At 37.9% G+C, this 21,637-nt stretch overlaps 1 protein-coding gene and 1 long non-coding RNA gene across 8 annotated transcripts in view; one reads left to right on the top strand and one right to left on the bottom strand.

Moving 5' to 3' along the window:
* The window catches only part of DPP10 (dipeptidyl peptidase like 10), a 362,759-nt gene that overhangs the window by 332,105 nt on the left and 9,017 nt on the right, over nt 1–21,637 (top strand). For 2 of the 6 annotated variants that reach the window (XM_422126.8, XM_046944119.1), the window contains exons 18-26: nt 315–413; nt 522–591; nt 6,319–6,513; nt 8,054–8,108; nt 9,877–9,976; nt 10,569–10,627; nt 10,711–10,783; nt 11,971–12,044; nt 13,015–14,166. In XM_422126.8, coding sequence (XP_422126.5) covers nt 315–413; nt 522–591; nt 6,319–6,513; nt 8,054–8,108; nt 9,877–9,976; nt 10,569–10,627; nt 10,711–10,783; nt 11,971–12,044; nt 13,015–13,152 — 863 coding nt within the window. In that variant the 3' untranslated portion in view covers nt 13,153–14,166. Of the gene's footprint in view, nt 1–314; nt 414–521; nt 592–6,318; nt 6,518–8,053; nt 8,109–9,876; nt 9,977–10,568; nt 10,628–10,710; nt 10,784–11,970; nt 12,045–13,014; nt 14,167–14,258; nt 20,429–20,549; nt 20,637–21,637 lie in introns of those variants that run through there. The other 4 variants (XR_006939924.1, XR_005861359.2, XM_004942973.5 and 1 more) reach the window with 4 other exon arrangements.
* LOC112532813 overlaps nt 11,189–21,637 on the bottom strand; it is a 221,769-nt gene continuing 211,320 nt past the window's right edge. For both annotated transcript variants that reach the window (XR_005861366.2, XR_005861363.1), the window contains 4 exons: nt 19,190–20,628; nt 18,208–18,330; nt 16,984–17,160; nt 11,189–12,356 (listed from right to left, as the gene is read on the bottom strand). This is a non-coding gene — a long non-coding RNA (uncharacterized LOC112532813). The remainder of the gene's footprint in view (nt 12,357–16,983; nt 17,161–18,207; nt 18,331–19,189; nt 20,629–21,637) is intronic.

The following is a 21,637-nucleotide window of genomic DNA, read 5'->3' as shown; positions in this document are numbered from 1 at the left end:
TTCTCTTCTAATAACTACTGTTGGTATTTGTTAAGGATTCTGGCATTCGTGTAGTTTATCAGCAATTTCACTACTAGAGTTTAACAAAGCAAAGCCTGCTGGAGCCAGAAAAGCAAATAGATGTATATGTTTTGAATTAAGCTAGTTGCTCACAAATTGCAAAGCAGTTCCCTAAGAAAGTAGTTAAAGAAAGAGATCATTTAGAGGAGTTATCATTGCACATTTGTCTTTAATTTCTTTTTGAATCCCGATTTCTGTATGATATGATGATTCTCTGTACCTTTCAATTTGACTGTTCTTGCTGTTTTCTACAGAGTTTTATATTTTGGAAAATAATGCTGTGTTGAAAGAGGCTGTTTTTAAGAAAAAGAATTCCAGGACTGAAATTAAAATGCTTCACATTGAGGATTACGGTAAATTTGGCAAAATTTTATTTTAGCAGACCAAAATTTTTCTTGGAATGTTACTGTTTTTCATCTATGTAACTGCCAGCCTTTAATGTCTTGCTCTTTTCTCAAAAGAACTCCCTTTACAGTTGTCACTGCCGAAAGATTTCACGGATCGGAACCAGTATGCCCTTCTGTTAATGATGTAAGTATCAGTACTGAATCACAGTAGATAATTAAAAATATATATTTCATGGAAAATATTTCATTCTCTAATAAGAAAATGGAATTGTGTGTGTGTGTGCGTGAAATTACCTCATGGATTTCAATTGACAAATGAAAATATTTGTTCTAGGGAAGATTTTGCTGTAGGCACTGTCTGGAAGAGATACTTAAAGGTTTTGTGATCTTGTCAAATCTAGTTCTGGTTGATTTTACTTTGATGAGGTAAAGCACTGACCATTCTGAGGTGTAGCTACAACTAATTCTTCAGTCTTTACTGATCGCTACCCACAGAGGATCACATCCAGAGTGTCTGCTTTTTTTTTTTTTCCTTTTTTTTTTTCCTTGATAGAAAAGGGTAGAGTTTCTGAGAGAGTCTGAGTTAAGATGCATACAGCAAAACTGTGTTTGGGAGCACTGGAAAGAGGACAAATTATTTTTGAGCATCGCTGGCTGAAAGCATTTTATGTGTGATTCAAAGTCTGTTGCTATTTGTAGAAAACATCTGTGGGAGGTGGGAGGTACACTCCAGCAGTGCATGCTGTTTGTTCAAAACAAGATGTGTATTCCTTGCACAGACACTCTTTAGTTTAGGTACACAGAGAACATGTAACAGAGCAGTGGAGCAGAGTCATGAGCATGGCTACAGGCTGCTTGGGCTCAGCCACCTGAGCTCAGCACGTTGGCTATTATGGGTGTAGAGGGCTTTCCTGTATTTACAGTCCTATTTCTGGTCCTTTCTGGCCCTGAATTTTGTTTGTTCCTCTGCAATATAGCTGTGATTCCTAATGACCAAACAACTGGGAAGTTTGTCCTGATGTTAGAGTGCTATTCCAGTGACTTTACTCCTGATTCTTATAGAGGGCTTCACAGCTGTGTTTAATATCTCCAAGAATGAGCTGCCTTCTTCCTGAATGCTTGGCCCTTGTTTAGACCTTCCATTCCCAGATACAATGAATTAATATGAATTTTGCTATCACGTATGTATTTTCATAACTTTGGTAGTGCAATAATAAAACGTTTGCTGAGCTGTATCACCTGGAGCAGACATCCTCTTAATGACAACACAGATCCCTGTTGCTCTGTGTGAGGTCAACTTCATGAGCTTGAGCTGCTGAGTGATGCTGAATTGCTCTATTCAGCTCAATTCTTAGGTGATGGCATAGAGAGGCATGAAACTACCTGTTTCTAGGCCCTGTTTTTCTCAAATCTTAGGTTTTTCAGTGGTATTTACGTGCATTTGTGGAGGCTCTTTTCCTTAAGTGGCTCTTGAACACCTTTTTATTTTCTTGTGGAGAAAGAGGATGCATGGATTATTTTATCTTTGCAATATTTGATAGCGTGATCTTGGAACATGATGGTATTTTAAATGTGCTAAAGTCCAACAGACCATGTGAATCGACACCAGCAGCATTACAGGGAGCTGCAAAAGCTTGAGCTTGTTCTTTTTTCTTAGGGTGCAGAGGCACTAAGGTGTTGGTAGTGTAACACTTCTCTTTTCATGTATCCTAGTAAGTAGATGATCTGCCATACACAGATGTGGTCTGTGGTAACACAGACTTGTTTTCATATATGTTGGGAATTATCAGGAATCACTTCTGTTACCAAAATGATGAAAGATTTAGGCTTAGTGCAAGCAATCAAATATTTTTCTGCCTTTAGTAGTCAGTACAATCTTGAGACTGATAGCAGGACAGTAAAGTAGAAGAGAAGGGTTTTTTTACAGCTACAGGAATAACTCATTAGAAGGCTAGCAGAAGTGCAGAGGCATAATTCAAGTATTTGGAAATAGTCTAAGATCTGGGGTCTAATAACACTGTGTATTGATAGTCATCTTGCATACCATTCATTTGTTATAAAGAATATTACTCGTTTTAACTGTCAGTTGTTTTAAATGAAGGGTTAATGCTTAGCTACAAGGTGAAAAGTAAAAAATACACAGTGGATTCCAATACTTGGACTGCAGTACATTTGCAAAGGATGCTTTTTTATTTGGCCAGTCCTTCCCTTGTGAAACAAAAGTTTAATTTCATTGGAGTCCCAAAGTCATATGATTGACACAATAATTGCTTTGCAGTCCATCCATCCAATGCCTGCATTCATTCAGTCTTTGCCATGCTTGACAGTATTTTACTTCTCGTTATTACTTCTGTTACTGCTAAGTCTCTGATTTTCTTCCTCATTCTTTGAGCTTCATAACCTGTCTCGTGGCCTAGAGGGAAAATTTGTTTAGCTTTAGGCTAAAAGAAGGCCAGGCTTGAGCTTTATCCCAGCTATTTTCTTTGCAGTGTGGACCTGGTGCTGGGGGACTTAATGGATCTTCTCACTTCCCTTCTGTTTTGTCTCATTCTCAGAAATGGCTTGGGGAATGGTCATGATAAGATCTCTCCTCCTTCAGCTACACCTGTCTTTTAGTCTCTTCACTTCCCTTCCAGCAGTACACATTTTATGACATCAATAAAATGCACATTTAATCTTTCTTACAGAAAGACAAGGAGATTCAAAACTTCACCTCCTTTTCTGATAGCACAAGACATGGTTTCACTATAAGAAAAAGACTTTTGTCAATGATATTTATTTGTGGATAGATTTTATCTTCAGAGATGTAGTCTTTATAGAGTTTGTTATCAGGGTAGCTTTTCCATATGTAACATCAAATCCGTTGTTTGGAAGAAATTGGAGGAAAGAGATGTGCAGGAAATTAAGCAGCAATGATAACAGTGATTTTCCACTTTCTTTGGAAATTGTTTTGCCATCTGCTTGGTAAAATGTGTAACTTCTAAAGTTGTTATTAAAATTGCCACTTCGCTTTTAAATGGTGCATATCCTGGAAGAAATTCTTCTGCAGTCACGATAGCAGAGTGAAAGGAGTAGAGTTCAGAGTACAGCAGCAACAGCCTTGATAGCACAGTACTTTTCCCTGTAGGATGTAAATCCTGTCATGGACAGAGACTTCAATTAAAGCTTTTGGTTACAGAATCTGAAAGAGAAGATTCTTCTCTTTTCAGCAGTATGTGGACTTAGATGAGCTGCCCCCTTTTCCAGACACGTATGTAACTGCCTTGCAAGAAAGATTCAAATTAACCCCTAAGGTCAGTGACTTTGGTATGTTCTTGATGGCTTCTGTCTGTTTAAATGGTACCTCAGTGGTGAGCTTTAGCAGTTTGCCCAAGTTGTTAGCAGTAGTGATGACACAGTGAACACAATCAAGAAGTGTAGTTGAGTTGCTGTTGAAGACACAAATGAGGCAGCTCTGAACTTTGCAAATTAAGATTTAAAAAAAAAAAAAAAGTGGAAAAAAAGAGTAGGTGCAAATGCTATCACATAACAGGAGAATAAACTGAATCAGGAAGTGTTAGGTATCATGTTCATTTGGTTTATTGTGCTCTCGTTGTCTGATTCTGGAGATGACAGGGATACTGTTCCTGAGGGATGACAAAGAAGATATATCTTTGCATGATGTTGCCTTTGACTTTTCTGTAGTACTGTGTCCCTGCTCATCCATAATCAAGTGGGAAGAAGGCTTCTATATTTGAAGAAGCAAATGGAAGCATAAATGGAATGAACTTTCTTTCAGGCTTACTAGTGGGGTCATGAAATAATCCTATAAATAGGGTACCACTGAGTAGAAGTTAATTGTAATTAGGTTGTAAGTAGTGATGAATGTAAGACAAAAGCTGACCTTTGAGAAAGCTGGATTCCCAGGACAAACTTTGCAAATCAGGCTGTGCATCTATTACTGCACTGCAGTAACAAGCCTGCTTTGTTACAGAGCCCTCAGGGTGATGTTCAAACTTACAGTAAGGATTAATTCCTTGCAGAAGCCTCATTAAAGGGTAAAAGTGGGGCCTAAGTGATGCATAGAATCGGTGCTGTATCTCTGTGGAGAAGAGTCACGACTCAGGTAATCAGCATCATTTTATAGTAGCAGCTGAAAAGTAAAGAGACCTTTTGATGCTAATGGGAATTTTGACATGTACTTCAGTGTAAATGGCTTTAAATGCCTGCCATGGACTACTTATGTGGTCAGTCTTGAAATAAATTAGCCACTGGCTAAAATACTATGTCCAACAACCCATCAAGAAGGAGCACTAGAGGTGCTTAAAGTCACCTGATCTTAAGCTGTTGCTTTTGGAAACAGTGGTGGAAACTCTGTGAAACTATTGTCAAATGTAGACAGCTTCTGAAAACCTTGCTCTGTACCATTACCATGAATTGAAAGAATTGTTCTGCTCTTGCCCTTATTACAAGTGGTAATTATAATACACTTCTGAAGCTCGTGTTTTCTGCCGAGCTCATCTGACAGTCAGTTTTTCCAAGTTCATTTCTCTGTGTTGTTCACAGCTGTCGCAGTTGTGTGTAATGGCAACTGAAGTGGTTAAGAAAACAAAAAACACCCTGCCTTTCCTTTTATAAACCCACATGTGGAAGATAATGATGAATTGAGCGTAAAATATTTTTACTAACTCTACAGCTAAGTAATCCATATTTCAGTGCATGATGCACAAGCTATGTCTACATGCTAAATCCTACTGAATTTGGGAACATATGTATTCATTATACGCTCGCTAATTAGTAAGACAGCTGCCTTGAAGGTTATGTATGCTATCCTCAACAACAACAAAAAAATGATAATGAATGAGCACCCTATTGCAAATGTGAGACAGTAGTTATTATACAAGACTTTCTTTCCTCTCCTGAGGTTTATATAACTTCCTTAAGCTAAGACTTCTTTTGGCAAAACAATAATTTCTGTCTTCATATGTCTTTCACCTTAGGCAGGATATTTCTGCAGAAACACTGTCCATTCTAATTTCCATACAGCCAACACAGAAATTGTTATATTTTAATTTGCATCCAACTGCCAGATGCAGTCTGCATAGAAGTATTTTGCATTTTGTACAACTTCACAGTAGCCTGTTCTTTTGTTCTGCATTTTTCTTGAGGGAAAAATAATGATAAGTTTCCCTTCAAAAACTGACATTTTATTTACTTTGGAGGGAAAATAGTATATTTGACTTCAATGCTTATTATCCGTGTAGAAATGCATTCTCCCATTCTTTTCCACCATTTCTGTTCTAAAATACTTTTCTTTTGGTCATAAAATAGACTTATCACTCCTGCTTGCATCCATTCCTTGCTGTGAATTCGAGTGGAGAAAATATAATTTTCTCCAATGTGTTCTTTAGTCTTCCTCCTACCCAATTTCAAAACATCCATTTGAGGACACAGTAATAGAATTTTTTTTTTTTAATATGGCAACCTTCTTAATAGTGTTATATAGCCTACAAAATCATAATTAAAGTACTGAATGAATTTTCCTTTTTCTGTGTTTAGTACAACTTAGCAAATTACATGTGAGCCTTCTCAGAACTGAACTAGCCATTGGAGATTGGGTTTTTTTGGTTCAGTTTAACCTATAAGCAGCACTCAGTGATTTAATTTTCTGGTTCTTTCTATAAAATATATTCAGCTATCGGTAACACTATAGCATAATGGCTATAAAGTTCAAGAACTCATTTTGCTTACTGCTACTGCAGGGATAGCCGTACTGTCTAATGGAACAGTATCAGTGGAAGGGACAGTAATTCAACAAGATTGCATATCCAACTGAACTCTGCCATCTAGGTTAAATAAAATACCGAAGAACGACAAAGCAGATCACATTGTCAATACTCTTTGTTTGTGTCTGGTGTGTTGGTATTTGCAGTGATGAAGCTCCGGGCAGCCAGTTGGTTACAGATAAATTTCACATTGACTGGGACTCAGTGCTTGTCAACTCTGATAACGTCATCGTAGCTCGATTTGATGGCAGAGGGAGTGGATTTCAAGGCCTTAAGATCCTACAGGAAGTCCACCGATGCTTAGGATCAGTGGAAGTGAAGGACCAAATAGCAGCTGTAGAGTACGTATGTGCGAACTTTTCTTCTTTAACCACGCTTCCACCTTGATAAACATTTTTAACTGAAACTGCTCAGAATGTTTTGTTTGCATAATAAATACCATTAGTGTTTATTTTTAATGCAGTTGCGGTTTTTGAAATACTAGCTTTTTAATTACAAAAACCAAGTTAAAGATCAGGGGTGCTTGCTTTAGTGTTTGTGCTTCTCATTGGTAAAGTGCTCCATATGAGAGAAGATGCCCTCCGAGCTAATTTCTGTTTGCCCTACTTTGAATTTTCCTTAAGATTTCTCACAGCAAAAAAAAATGGTAATGTTTAACTATTTTTTCTTGTAATATTTTATAATATTTTAAATCTATATGATAGGATGCTGCTCTCATTCCCACCACAGAATTCTCAAGTTGTTGTACAATGCAACTGGAGTTACAATGGTGTAAATGAGGGGAAAATTTGGGCAAATGCCTACTTATTTCTCATTTGAATTGTCATTCTCTGCCTGCTATAAATCTGTCCAGCTGCAGAAGAGAGAGATCTCTCTCTGTAGATAAATCACTCACATCCTTGGCAACCATCTTTTCTCAGGGTGCAGAAATCCAATAGGTTAATATCAAGGTCTGGATGGACATTTTCTAGGGATCCTCAAGGGATGATAAGGGCAGACTTAAAACCAGATATTTTTCTTTGAAAAGTATTGATCTTTCAAACAGTAAATGAGTAGATATGGCATAACAGACATGGACAGTGGAGCTCTTCTCTTTTGTATTGGTCAAGAATGGGTTGTGCTGAGCAGAGCAATTCATCCTGCAAGTGTCCTAGTGACCTTTGCAAGAAGTGCCACTGGGAGCAGGCCACAGAAGATCTCATGTGCTGTGACATCTGAGCTCTGTTTAAATACCCTGTTTTAAACTAGATGACATCTGCCCTCTTTTTGGGTGCATTACATAGGAAAATTGGAGGGTGCCCTTAACCAGTACTGCAATTTGGTTTTGTCTCTTCAAAAGTAGGTTGGGCCTCAGGTTATTCTGTCACCATTGCTGACTAATTGCTTTGATGAGATAATTAATTATTTGATTCATTATCTAGACTTAGGAAGCTACATTCATTTTACATTCCTTTAGCTGTCTTGCAGACTTGGCAGCTGATCAAAGAAAGTCATTTAAACTCTAGTCAGTGGATGATGATCCTGGCATTTCTAGAGGGTGATTCTCTCGGGCTGAGGAAAGTTACTGATGCAAGTGGGAAGAAAGTCTCTTTGAGAGTGCTCTCTCCATGCTTTTGACCAAGGAACATATATAAGTGGACAGTTTAGACAAGTGGTCAAATACAGGTATCTGAAGTCAGGTGAGGTGAGTCCAATGTCACGTGTTTGCCATACAGAGGAGGAATTTGAAATAAAATCACAGTTCCCAGTGTAATATCAATTTTACTGCTGTAATTTCTTTTTCTGCCTTATCCACAAATATGACAATTCCTCACAGTACAAGTAATTTTCTTCATATAGTAGATTTGCCAAAGTAAAAACTTTATTTTTTTTTCCTTGTAGATCATTATTGAAACAGCCCTTCATTGATCCTAAGAGACTGAGTATATTTGGAAAGGTAATGTGTGAAAAACAGTGGGATGTATCATCATGATTTTTTAAAAGAATATTATCAGTTCATAAAAAAAATACATTTATGTCTTTTCCTAAGACAATTCCAGTTGTTAAAAGAAGCGTGTGTGTCTGTGTGTCTGTGTAGGGGTTGAACTGCCACAATTTACTTTATATTCTGTGTTTTTTTTTTCTTTTCATAATAGGTATTTGAGGTTAATCAGGTTGGTTTTATGTTACTGCAGTATTTGCTTTCCAGAATCTGCAGGAGAGAGTTTTGCTTTCTGCTTTCATTTAGCAATTTTTAATATGCGCTTAGTGTCTTAAAAGCTTGGGTCTTGCACATTTGGACTGCAGTTAAATTGACTGTTTCTTTCTAATACAGCTTTTATTTCCAAATATTCTACTAGCTGCCTCTACTTTCAATTGAAGATTCAACAGTTTCCTAACAGTGACATGGCAAGCAATAATTACCACAGAGCACACATGTAAACATAGTGGTGCTTTTCTGTCAAAGGCTAAATTGAATTTTTTTTTCCTCTTCAAAATATTATTGATGATTGCATGTCTGCATTTGTTTTCTGAAAGAAGGAGAAACTAGAAGTGTAAATGTGTGCAGGTGAAGAGCAAGAGCTGGGGATTTGATAAGCTTCAGTGCTGCTTTGAATTCAGAGAAATTTACCCTTTCCGAGCTAGTTAACCTCTCAGAGTTATATTCTACTGACAAAAATTCATAAAATAGATAAGTCAGTTTTAGAATTAGGATACGTATGGATAAATATAGATATACTTAACAGCTTCCTAGGATCAATTGTATTTTACCTTTACTCTGCTTATTTTAGAGTCAGTTATACATCTTTAAAACTCATTTCCTTTCAACCGTATACCACAATGTGATAGGAAAAGTGTTTTTTTTTTTCTTTTGTTCTATGCATTAATTTGAGCTTATTGATGAAAAAAAATGTGCGTTTCATGAAAATAAGATGACTTTAGAATTGCTTAATGCTACTTTCATGATGCTGGGCTCATGCACACTGTCATGGAGCTCTCTGAGATGTTCTGGAACTACGCAGAAGTAAAACTACTGTTACAATCAGCATGCTTCCATTTCGTTTGCTTCTTTTGTGTGTTGGAACTTCACATGCAACCAGCTCCTTGAAAATAGGGCTATTGGGTGGTAACCACTGAAATCCAGTCCATGAGTGAGGGACCATATATTCTTACATCAGGACAGGGAACTATTTTCTGCACCATCATACCAAAGCAATTCTGAAAATGCGGTTTCACAGTGTAATGCTTTTGTCCTGGAAAGCCTGGCTGGAAGTGAGGGCATAATCATGAAGGAAAGAAATTCCTAGGAGAATTAAGCCAAGCTCTTAATAAATATATGCTATAAATAATAAACAATGTGGCAATAGCTGTCCTAGGATTAAAACTGTGAAGCTACTGGAAAAGATACAAACAGAATATTAAACAACACAGAAAGTAGATAGCACAGAGGAAGAGAAGAGTTGCTGTTCTCTTATACTCTTTGAATTATGAAAAGTATTGCTGCTCACTTAAATTTTTTTCTTGACTTAAATTTACTCCTGCATATGTACAGTGCTGGGCTACTCTTGGCCTCCCGGTCTGAAATTCCTGTGGGAGAGAGGATAGCCCAGGTAGTCAGGTTTCCCAAAGCCTTTTCTTCTTTGTTTGGTTTTGGCTACTAGTTTTTGTTGTTCCCTTCCCCCAATAATTCTCAGATCTCTTATTAACTGTATGTCCATTGTTAGGGGTACGGTGGCTACATTGCATCAATGATTCTGAAATCTAGTGAGCGGCTTTTCAAATGTGGAGCTGTGGTGGCACCAATTACAGACATGAAGTTATATGGTGAGTAATCTCCACCCTTCACCTTTGGGATATCTTTAATTCATCATAACTGGGAGATAAGGCAGCAATATCAGCTGAGTCTCACCTCACTTTAAGTGACAGCTCACGGGGGTACGGTTTATCAAAACACACAACAGGATGCATTATTGGTAACACCACAGATTTTTATCAAAGGGGTTCTTTTTTCCATTTCCACTGAAATTCAGTTGCGTTCCCCGTTTCCTTAGAACCTATATATCTGCCTGAATCACAATTGTTAATGCAAAATGAAGCTTTTAAAGTTAGTGGTAGAATTCCTTAGGATATCAACCACGTCATCATTCAGTCACAGGATATCGGGTTCTGTTTGTGAAGCATTGGGTACAGGAGATGGAATGTGGGCTGTAGTGCGCAGGAGATCAGACCACACTGGTGTTTTAATGGATTCTGGTTTTTAAATGAGCACCTTGTGTTCTACTTAATGCCATAAATAGCTTCTCCTTGCCATAAGTCAGAACTGAGGAATTTTAAAATAGAACAAATTTTGATGAATTCACAAGGGCTTATTGCTGTTTGTTGTTTTTTGTTTGTTTGTTTGTTTTTACTTACACAGCATCAGCTTTTTCAGAAAGATACCTTGGTATTCCATCAAAAGAGGAAAATACCTATCAGGTAAGTTACCATAAACAAGTAACTTAAAATGGTAGTTTTGCTTTCAGAATACACTTACACTTCTGTGTGTGTTTGCTTACTAGGCATCCAGTGTATTACACAATCTTCATGGTTTAAAAGAAGCAAATCTGCTAATAGTTCATGGGACAGCTGACAGTAAGTATTCACAGATGCAATTGCATCTGGAATCAGAGATTTTTTGAACAGGCAGAGGAGGCAACACCCAGCAAGACGACTTGGTTATTCCTCTGATAGGATCTTTGATATTCTGTTTCAACTGTCACTTGTAACTCTAAACTGGTGATGCTTTTCTTTGCTGAATATTTGTACCTTTTAGGTGCTGTGTGTTGTAATTTGTTTAAATCTTGTGGAGTACCATCTTGCTAGTGAAAGTTAATCTGTGAATTATTAATGGAAAAACATACATTTTAATGGTTGTTAAATTCATAGAGATTCTGCAGCTGAGGAAAGAGTTGTCAGTACATTTGGTGAAGCACAGTACCAAATGAGGAGTTATATATTAAATTCAGCTAATTAATTACAAGGTAGTGCCAAAGCATCTGAAGCCAGAGCTACCGGGTTCCTTTTAATAGCACCAATAGTTTCATCAGTAGCTTCAGACAGAGAGTAAGTAAATCAAAGTAACTTAAAGCACTTTAAATGGAATTATAGGTTGCATCAATCAAGAGAGATTTTATAACTCTAGATTTAAATGTACCTACCGCGTATTTTTCTGAACTCTCCTAACTGACGCGAAGCTAAAGAATGTTCTTTGATGCAGCTCAAATGATAGAATTGGGATTCTGATGGCTGGCTGAGCAGCACGGGCTGTTCAGCTCTATGACTGTAATTGCTGCTGCTCTTACTGAATACCGCATCCAGTGACACTGCCCAGCCCACTCACAGCACTCTGCAGGGGGAGGACACAGTAATAAAGTTGGCTGTTTTCACCACACAAAGATTAAGTTGCTGATATGTTGCAGAAAGTCCGTTACCTGAAGAAGTATGGGCCATAATAACCTTGTGCAAGCAGTAGAAAATCCGATGTTCTTTCCCTTGACACAATTATAAACTGTCACGATGCTCAAAGAGAATGGTTTTACACACATCTAATCTATCTCAGTGTGTGTAAATCAAGGGGAGTCCTTGCACAGTGCCAGTTCAGCAGTTTTCCTGGGTCCCAGCTTCTTCTCCAGAGGCCCGCTGTTAGGGGCTGTGTGGCTTTTGCTGGGTGGGCTCTGCATTTCTGGGCCGAGGGGTACTCAGCTCGCTTCTGGCAGTGACAGAGACTACATTTTATATGACCTCACTTTTTCTAATAATATCCAAATGTTGTCTTGCAGCTAAAGTCCACTTCCAGCATTCAGCAGAACTAATTAAGCATCTAATAAAAGCGGGAGTTAATTACACTATGCAGGTATGTACAGCTGTGTCACCTCCTGTGAAAACAAATCAACATTTAACCTCAAATTGCTATTTCTACAGAGAAAGACACTCCCAGCCACAGCACCGGTATCTTACACCAGTGTTACAACTGTTTGCAGCTAGAACATTGTTTCATCCCTGTTTCTTACTGCTATTATGGACTTCCAGAATCTAATTTTGTTCTTCTCAGCTCTTTTTCCTCTACTAAGTGCTTTATTATCCAGGCACGCTTTTCATAATATGCAAAACCTTGTTCAGCCTCACTTGGAAGAATCTCATTTGAGATGAAACTTCCCGTATTCACCTGTGAGAGAAAAAGGTGGGCTTTAGATGAGATGGCAGGACAAATAAAAATATGAATAAAAAGATTTTTCACTGAACACCTAGAATATTGGATATTAGGAAATATTTCTTCTCAGAAAGAGTGGTGATGCACTGGAGCAGGCTGCCCAGGAGGTGATTAGAGTCACCATCCCTGGAGGTGTTAAAGAACTGTGGATGTGTGGGACTGAGGGACATCTTTAGTGAGCATCGTAAGGGTGGCTTGGGGTTGGATTGGATGATCTTAGTGGTCTTTTTCAACCCTAATAATTGTATGAATCTAGGATACTAAGAAGTATCTAAAAATACAAGGCAGTCGGTCCTTGTTGATGATGGTGAAGTCTGAGTGCCTGGACAGCTTTGAAAATGCCAGCAAAGTGAACTGGTGTAAGCATAGAGACTGTGGATGTAAATTTGTTCACTTCTGCGGAGCTCACTGCGGTTGTTTTTTCTTTAGTCCCAAACTCTAAGAGAATGGATTTTGCTTTGAGTTTTATTAGCTTTACTTGATACTATAAAACTAATGTTATCATCCTGTTGTAGTCTAAAACATTTTGAAGATCAGGGAAAGAAATTTAGAGCCCTAAATATTTGAAAGGCCTTTGAGAATCTATTTGCTCTTCTCCTTTTTCCTCTGCTAGATCTACCCGGATGAAGGTCATAACATTGCTTCTGAGAAAAGCAAATATCACCTTTACAGCACAATCCTTGGGTTTTTTAGTGCTTGTTTAAAGGAGGAGACGCCAATTTTACCACAGGAACCTGAAGAGGATGAATAAGGAAGCCTATTTGTGTAGTACTGAAGGGGACTTACTTTGTGGCTCAGTAAAACCTTAAATAAAAGTGACTGTGAGATTGCAGATTCTGCAGAAGCTCAAGGGCAGCTAAAGGATATCACAGTGGAACAGCACATTTACAGACAATGAGCTAATAAACTGGAATTCGAATACAAAGTCCAGACGCATTACCAAGGGACAAAACCTTTACCTTTGTGGAAGGTCAACAGTTGGTTACAGTTTCCTGGAAGAACATAGTTTTGCCTAAGTGTAGGGTTAGTGCATGTTTGTTATGTTAAGCCTCACTGTTGGTTCTGTAAGTGGTTGCTCGTTTTTAATTTAAATGCACATCTTTATTCATCTTTGCATAATGCACAACCTATCGTAAGTATTATGGCCACTAATATTTTAAAAGGTGAGCTGCAATCTAACACTTCACTGTAATGTTACGATAAGTGCAATTCTTCTGCTGTCTATTACACATAAGAAACCACAGAGATAATAAAGGGCACGATATTTTCTCTAGTTTCTGCTCCAGGGGGGTATGTTGTCTATTGCATCACCAACACTGATATTGAAAATGATATTTTTTTTTCAATTTCAGCATTTACTATTATTACTATACCCCCTAGTAACCACTGAGGGATTATTTGGTAGTGTATTCTTGGTCTTTATGTTCATACTCAAGACTTCCTAAGCAGAAAATGTTTCCGAGCTTGAAGAATTTCTTTGAGACACAATTAACAGCTGTATTTAAAACAACATCTGCAATTGAAATCCTTCCCCAGTCCAAAATGTATCCATTGTTTCCTTGAAGTATATTTGAGTTGTGTTTTGGTATTGTTTATAGTAGTTAATAGTTTTGCTGGTTGCACTCTAATTTTAGAGTATGCTACTTTGTCACCTGTAAATTAGATACATAAATATTATAGTTTCAGATAAAGAAAATTTATTTACAATGTATAATGCCATTGAGTAATAATTTACTCTTCAAATGAAAAATTATTTTGTATAGTACATGTTCCTTTCTTCCATCTGGTTTCAGATTTAGATCTGAAGTTCCTTGAGGTGGCCACGTAGCTAGAATACTCCGTACGTTCTTATTGCAGGGCTACTCATCATGTCCCTTGCATGTGGATTTAGATTCTACAACATCTCAAAGAAATGAAATGTTTTTCATTCAAGGCAAAGGAAGATCCTGACAAGTGAAATTGTATCTGTTCAGAGGGTGAGCCTCCCCATACATCCCTTTATTTCCCAAGGTGAGTTTCAGCAGTAGAAAATGGATCTATGAAATAAACAAGGCAGCCAGTTTGGATTTGCAGAACATTACTTCCAATCACTGAAATCAAGTGCAGTGTTGTCTTAATTTGTGGTATCTTTGGGAAGGTATGTACAAACTCCTGACAGATGCTGTGCAGTGTACATGAGAATAGCTATAATTTCTTTTCTTTCTGGATATGCTCCAGATACTTTTCTACCCAATTAAGGTTTCATTGTTTTGTGAAATTAGAAAGCAAGTAACTTCTGGAAGGTAACTTATAGAATTTAAGTTGCAAAGTTCTGCATATTTTATGAAAAAATAGAACTTATTTTTTAACATAATCAAAAATCACCTGAAGCTTTCTACTTGTTTCTTTTCCTTCTGGAGTATTTTCTTCAGCTTAGCATTTTTTATAACGCAAATAATTTGACTGAAAGGTATGGTTTTATGGTGCCCTGAAAAGTCTCTGTCTTTTAATGCTTAATATTTCTCTTGTTTTATTAGTAACGTTTAACTGTTTTTAATATGCAAAGACAACTTGTCTGGATCATGGCATCACCACATAGCGTGGCTTTGCTTTGTACACAGTACATATGTCGAGTATTATGATAAGGCCATAAAAAAAGAAAAAGAAAAGTTTTTTAAGATGAAGTTTTGCAAGTCTTCTTTTTTTACTAGGGGAACAGCTTTTTAACATCTTGTATTGACTGAGACTTCTAGATTGTGATTTTCTAAGTTATACACCATACGTAATAAATTTACTTGACAGCACCGATGACTTTCGTAACCAAGCACTGTAGAGGAGATCCTAATCCAGTGGAACACCATGGGACATTTTTTCCGATTTCAGCTAAACGTACACAAAGGAGCACGATCTGCATGCACACGTTGAGTGTGCTGCATGCCCAGAGTGTGAGAAGGTTGATACCAACACTCATTGGCTGCTGCCCTGAGAGACACCCAGCGTGTGTTCAGATTTGCTGCATTTCACGCCAGTCACCTTTAGTTGTCCGCAAAAGCAAACAAACAAGGCTTGTATCTCAGCGGTAGAGTTATGTATGTGCTCAGGAACCATTTTGTCTTGGATCTGTGCCTTTGGCAGTATGTCCTTTATCTCTGAGCACACATTTTATCTTATCTTCATTTTTTCCCCCCCACACCTTTCTGTTTCAGGGCACCATTCCCTATTCTTTCTGTACCAACATCTCATCTCCCATTTTAATCAATTTACTTTATTATGAAGGTGGCATGAAGAATTCTGTAGGAATGCTTTTGCCAGGATTACTGGTATGCTTAAACAGTGTGTATTATCTGAAATGTGGGTTATTTGTATGGAAATGTAGTCTGCTTTTTTATTTGTTGTCCTGCAAATATGGATATTTTTATATGAAGATACATATACAAAGGCAGGCATCAGAACTATATTGTTTGTTATGAGATGTTTTAGTGTGAGTTAAACTCAGATACTGCAAAAAGATTTGTACATGCAGCCTCTGATTCGAGTTAGAGAATTTGGTGCAAGAGGATGTGCAGAGCTATTACAACTCTTGCTAACTAGTTCAAGTATTTCATTCACTTCCAATACAACTAGATATGGTTATCTGTCAGATTCTACATACATAGCAATTGGCAGTCACTCGTTAGTTAGTTTGTTATCAATACTATTGATCTGGGCACATAGCACAGAAGTATCATTTAAAGCGTAGATTTTTCTGTAGCTTTATGCATTGTTAAGCACTGCGATACTGTTTTAGGACTGAAAAGGTACTCTTTGATTCAGCTGTCCTTACAGTGTGACGTTTACTAGACTAGACCTAGTAATTTATGGAAACCTCAAGAATCAGCATATCTCTTTACTACTTGCTAGAGCTTATCTGACGTTCTTGATTTTCGTGTTCATTTTCTGCTGTTAGGACTTGCAAAATCTATGAAAACTGTAGGTCATATTGAAGCTTCAGTTATATTGCAAAATCAGTTGTACCTGTACATCAGTTGAAATATATTTTCCAGGTTGTTGAGTAAAAAAAAAAAAAAAAAAAAAAAAAAAAAAAAAAAAAAAAAAAAAAAAAAAAGGCTGGTTACTTTTAAATTCAGTATTTTGATCTTTAAGCAAAGGTATTTATGAATTAGTTTGATGAATGTTTACAACCATTTCCTGTAACCAACTGCTTGCTATTCCTGTGCTTCTGGCATATGTAGATCCACCCATGCCTGAAAACGAAGGTGATGAAGGTGATAAGCTCTCTTCTCTCAGTTCTCGCACTTATTTCAAGTTTGGAGTTGGGTTTATTTAGTTGAGAAATTGTGCTTTTCAAGACAGAAGAGCACTTGTATTTGATCTGAAGCCAAAGATTCTCCATGGAAACTCTAGAGTTTTGAGTGTTGGCTCCTATAATAAAATGCAGGGGATGCGAGGTGTGACCGGGTATTCCTCCTTATAGTTCTATTAGATGTTACTGAAGAAACTGGAGCAAAGAGAAGACAGGCCCAGAGAGACTGAACACAAGTTCCTTTTGAACAGCCCGAAAACACATAGGTAAGATGCAGTGCTCTGAGCATTTTTTGTTTACCTCAGGTAAGTTCTGTTGCCTCTGGGGAAGGAAAAACCTCACCGGTATTGATTACTGGTGCATCTGCAAAGCATCCTTCAGCGCTATTAAGATCACTCTTCTTTTCCCTTTGAATGATTTCAAGAGTGCTTCTGATTGGGAGCTCATGGAACGTAGCAGCTTCCAAGGTATCTGGATCTTTGAAAAGAAAAGAAAGAGGTGGAAAGGAGGTAGGATTGTAGATGGTGGTGATTCACTCACCAGGGTGTAACACAGATGCTTCCTACATACCTGCTTGCAAAATTCTGCAGTGGTAAGTAAAATAAACGTCTGTTTTCTAAAAGGAAATTGACATCAGAAAATTGCGGTGCTGTTAGATTGAGTTGCTAGGTTCTTTGGATAGAATTAAGGAAATTTAAACCACATGAGTGTATGAGATCCAAATTTTCCATTAAAGTTGTAACTCGACTTCTTGCCTGTGTAATTAGTTTAGAAATCCAATATCCTACCTTTTCATAAATCTAACTCAACTACAACAAAATTGATTTTGTAATGACTATACCCCACGAGGACATGAATAATACATTCATACAATCCTTCTTGATTAAAATATCCCATGAAGTGCTAACAACCTGATTTTAGATTTCATGACTGCAGAAAACCAAAAAATGGAAGGAAAAAGAAAAGTTTCCCATCAATAAAACCTGCAAAGGGATTGTGACTGTTAGGAAAATGCTCAGGAAGTATTTCCCTGAGGAAAGTAGTTAGAAAAATGTGTTTTGAAAAAATGTATTTTGTGTATTAAGTTCCAAGTACAGCCGTCGAGTTAGATGCAGACCTCTGGCTGTTGTCCAGAGGACTTAGGAAGATGGGAAGTATGGATAGTCCTGTCCTATACCCAGTGCTGAGCCTTTCTCCAAGGGACCTGTTTCTTTTCCTGGCACATACAAAGAAAGAAGAGGTACATGATTTCTTATGGACTTTTAGTTTTGCATTTAATTGTTACTTGTATCCTATATTTCTGATAGTCATAACACAGGAATTGTTAAATATAATTCCACGCTTCAGATAGGCAGTTGCTGTGAAATATTTTGCTCTGAAAGACATTGCAAATTGTCATGTTTGAAGCTATTTACATTGCAAGCTAACTGTTCTTCCTTTTTAGTTATACTAAGCACTACATTAGGCTAATGGATTGATATATTTTTTTTAATATTGCAATGGAAATTGTACAGAGGAGCTTACCTGCTTCTGTAAGAGTTGCCTGTAAACGTGCAGTGACAGTGAATGCTAGCAATATATTTGAAGGGGTTTTGTAGATCATTATATGAGAAATCCACATTATCCCAGGGAAGCAGAGGACCACGACTGAAACAAGATGATTTGACGGTGTAATCAGAATTAAGCAAGACAAAAGAAAAAACAGTGTGGAACATTGACTTAAGCAGAACTTTCAGGCTTAAAAGGAGCATGTGTCAGAGTGTATCAAATATTGTCGCTTCATTTTATCCTTCGGTTTTGGGTTCAGTAACTTATTTCTGAGCTGGAAGCAAGGTAGAGGTTGGGTGTTTTTATTTATTTATTTATTTATTTATTTATTTTGTAGCAAGGATCGCTGTTCAGAAATCCTGTGTGGCAATCACTGTGTTTTCTTGGCCACAAAAAAGCACTGAAGCCCAGAGCGCAAACTAAGAGCTCAACAATAACAAAGTAGGAGAGCATGAAATTCGGCTAATTAGAATGAGCTGCACATTACTTCACAGAGACATTGTCACGGTAGGGAAACAGAGCAGGGTGCTATTTATCTTGAGTGGAATAAGTAAACTGTGGCTCAAAGGCAGCATTAGGAGGAGACTCTTCCCTGTCTTAATAATGTATAATGTGAATAGCATGAGAATGTTTAATTTCTTTGCTATGTCAATGAGTATTTGTTAATTATAGCACAAACTAAAATTGTGGGGCTGTGCAAAATGCATCCAATGCTGTGCAACTGCACAACACAGCATCTGACAAGAAGACAGCATCAGTCCTCTGTGAGTGGTCAGTTTCCTTTCACATGGCATAGAGCAGGAAAAGGGAAAGAACACCCAGCCTGGGGAGCAGGACCCCAAGGACCTCTTTAGGAAAGTGAGGAGAGGAAAGGAGCTACATGTTTGAAGGAGAGCCTGTCTCTGCTTCCCCTCTGTAGGGAACAGGGAACTCTAAAGGGAAGGGTTTTGGATGGTACCTGAGGCTGAAGCTGGCTCCCAGGTGTTCTCTCACAGCTCCTTGGGGCTGTTGTTAGTGTGGGTGCTGGAAAAGGCTGAAGTGAGTCCAGGGATGCATTTGGTTGGCTTTGTGATGATTGAATGTGCGAGTCTTCCACTCACAGTGGTGGGAAGGAAGCTACATGTGGTTGGCCTGGGTTAGTGCTATGGTGGTAATGGGTTGATGAGTTGACTGGGTGATCTTAGTGGTCTTTCCAACTGCAGTGATTCTACGATTCTTTGCCTTGCATTGGGAACCAGACAGAGGCTGAGCACTCTGAGAGGACATATGTAAGCATTCATCAGGTATGTTTTTTTATTATTTTTATTTTTCATTCTTAGTGGAATCTGAAGTTTTGAAATTTTCTGTGTTTTATCCGAGCCTCTAAGATACCTCATGACTTTATGTACATCTTAATAGTTTTGCATTTCAACTGGATTGGTGCGTGTGTGAAAGCAAGCAGTAGCAATTTAAAATGTAACAGATAAGGATGTGTGATTGCAACTGCATCCCAAAGTTCACTAAGAAATCTCGATAAAGTAGAAGAATAACATTTCTGTTAAGGGTTGTTTTCCTGTCACATTCAGTCTCCTTCTTTAGGCACAGACACTTGAGTGGTGCCAGCAGATTTGTCACTATAAGTAATGCCTTCCTGCCTGTATAGCACTTATCTTCCCTGCCACAGCTCATTGCGTTTTTTCTTAATTGAATTTGTAAACCTTCTGGGATGGTTTCACACAAACACCAGGTGTTGCCATGCTTCACTTTGAATGGGGCCGTGCGTATTACTGAGGTGCATTCTAATAGCAAACATAAATATGATGTAGCCCTGTAGGGTAATGGTGTCTTGTGTGTTTGTGCAAAGGGTGGCAAACTCTTCCATATGTTCCAGTATTCCATGACTCTCGTTGATTTTTAGTGCCTTCAGGGAGCGCAAATTGTGAGTTTACTTTGGGAGGTTTGTAGAATTGCATATCCCTCATGAGCTCGGCAGTTATCTTGCAATTTGGTTGTATGTGACTTGCGTGATGTCCTCCTCACTGCAGTGACACAAGTAGTCCTTGGATCCTACTGGCAGGGACTCATCTTTGTCAACAACTTGATACTGGAAAGGCTTGAGTCTTCCTGGGGTCCTGAAGCAACAGGTTCAGAGTACCTGCCGTATCTAGCCTCACAGCCCTTGAAGGATGGAAAGTAAAAGCAATCTCAACCTCTTCTGGTAACTCAATTTAGTATTACGATTGTGATGAATAAGTAATAGATTCAGCTTGAGGACATAAAAATAATTGAGTGATAAGCATCCACTTTTTTGACAAAGAAGTTTTTAAATCCATTTGCAGGGCTAACTTCATCAACTGACAAGTTTCAGCATATACCAGTCTTTGTTCTTCTGTAACTGCCATGGTATGAGTACAGCACCTGGGAAGGTAAGAGAGCACACCTCAGAAATACTGTTACAGAAAAAGCTTCTCTATAGCGGTGGTGCAGCTGGTGATTATGGATGCTGCACTGCATTTGTGTTTTGTCCCAATTAACCTGCCACCTCCTCTAAATGAAGCTTGTAGAAATGTTTCCATGCATGACTACCAAATGTCACTGCAGCTCGGTGCACTCAACAGAGGGTTGGCTGTTTTATGTCTTCTTTGTTAAGGCATTGAATTGATTATTTATACATTATTAGAGCAAGTGCATCAACGTAATGCTATAATAAAATTGCAGTTGAATGTATTTTAAGATATGCCAAGTGAAAAAAAAATGTGTATAGTTGGATGTTGTTGAACTGTAGGAACATGAACCGGGCAGGTAGCAAAAACTAGAAGCTGCTTGAGACATTTAATGAACATGTTAACGTTCCTGATAGTAAATGACAAGGTAATTTAGGGGAAAAAAAAATGCCAACAAAAGTGGTTTAAGCAGTTATAATAATGTCATGAAAGTGAAAAAAAAAAACACATTCAAATGGAGGAGGGGCACATCTCAGACTATCCATGTAAATTGGTAACTCAGAGTATCAATGTATCTTTTAGTATCTCTAACTATATAGTATAATATAGGAATAGGCAAATGGAACTGTTCAGAGTGATGTAGAGAATTATAAACTCCACTGGGCAATGAAGGAATGTATCTACAGGTGTAGCAGGCACCATGGCTACAGAATATATTAAGGGCTGAGGGGAAAAAAACAAAAAACAAAAACAAACAAACAAAAACAAGGAATTAGTTGTTGTTTTTTCCACAGTTGCTGCTCTGTAAGAAATTCATGCTGTCCCTAAATTACTGGAGAGGAAATTATGGGGTGGAATGCTGTCCTTGTCTTAGTAGTGCATTAATAAGAACTAGGAGTAGAATTGGTTGGATGATCACACAGTGAGGCTGATCAGTAAGGAGTAAGGTGATCTAGTTCTGCTATTGTGTTGTGATGCCCCTG

Source organism: Gallus gallus, chromosome 7 (assembly GCF_016699485.2).
Source record: "Gallus gallus isolate bGalGal1 chromosome 7, bGalGal1.mat.broiler.GRCg7b, whole genome shotgun sequence".
Classification (NCBI taxonomy): Eukaryota; Metazoa; Chordata; class Aves; order Galliformes; family Phasianidae; genus Gallus; species Gallus gallus.
Note: the sequence above shows the minus strand (reverse complement) of the source record. Positions and strands in the feature narration are given on the sequence as shown.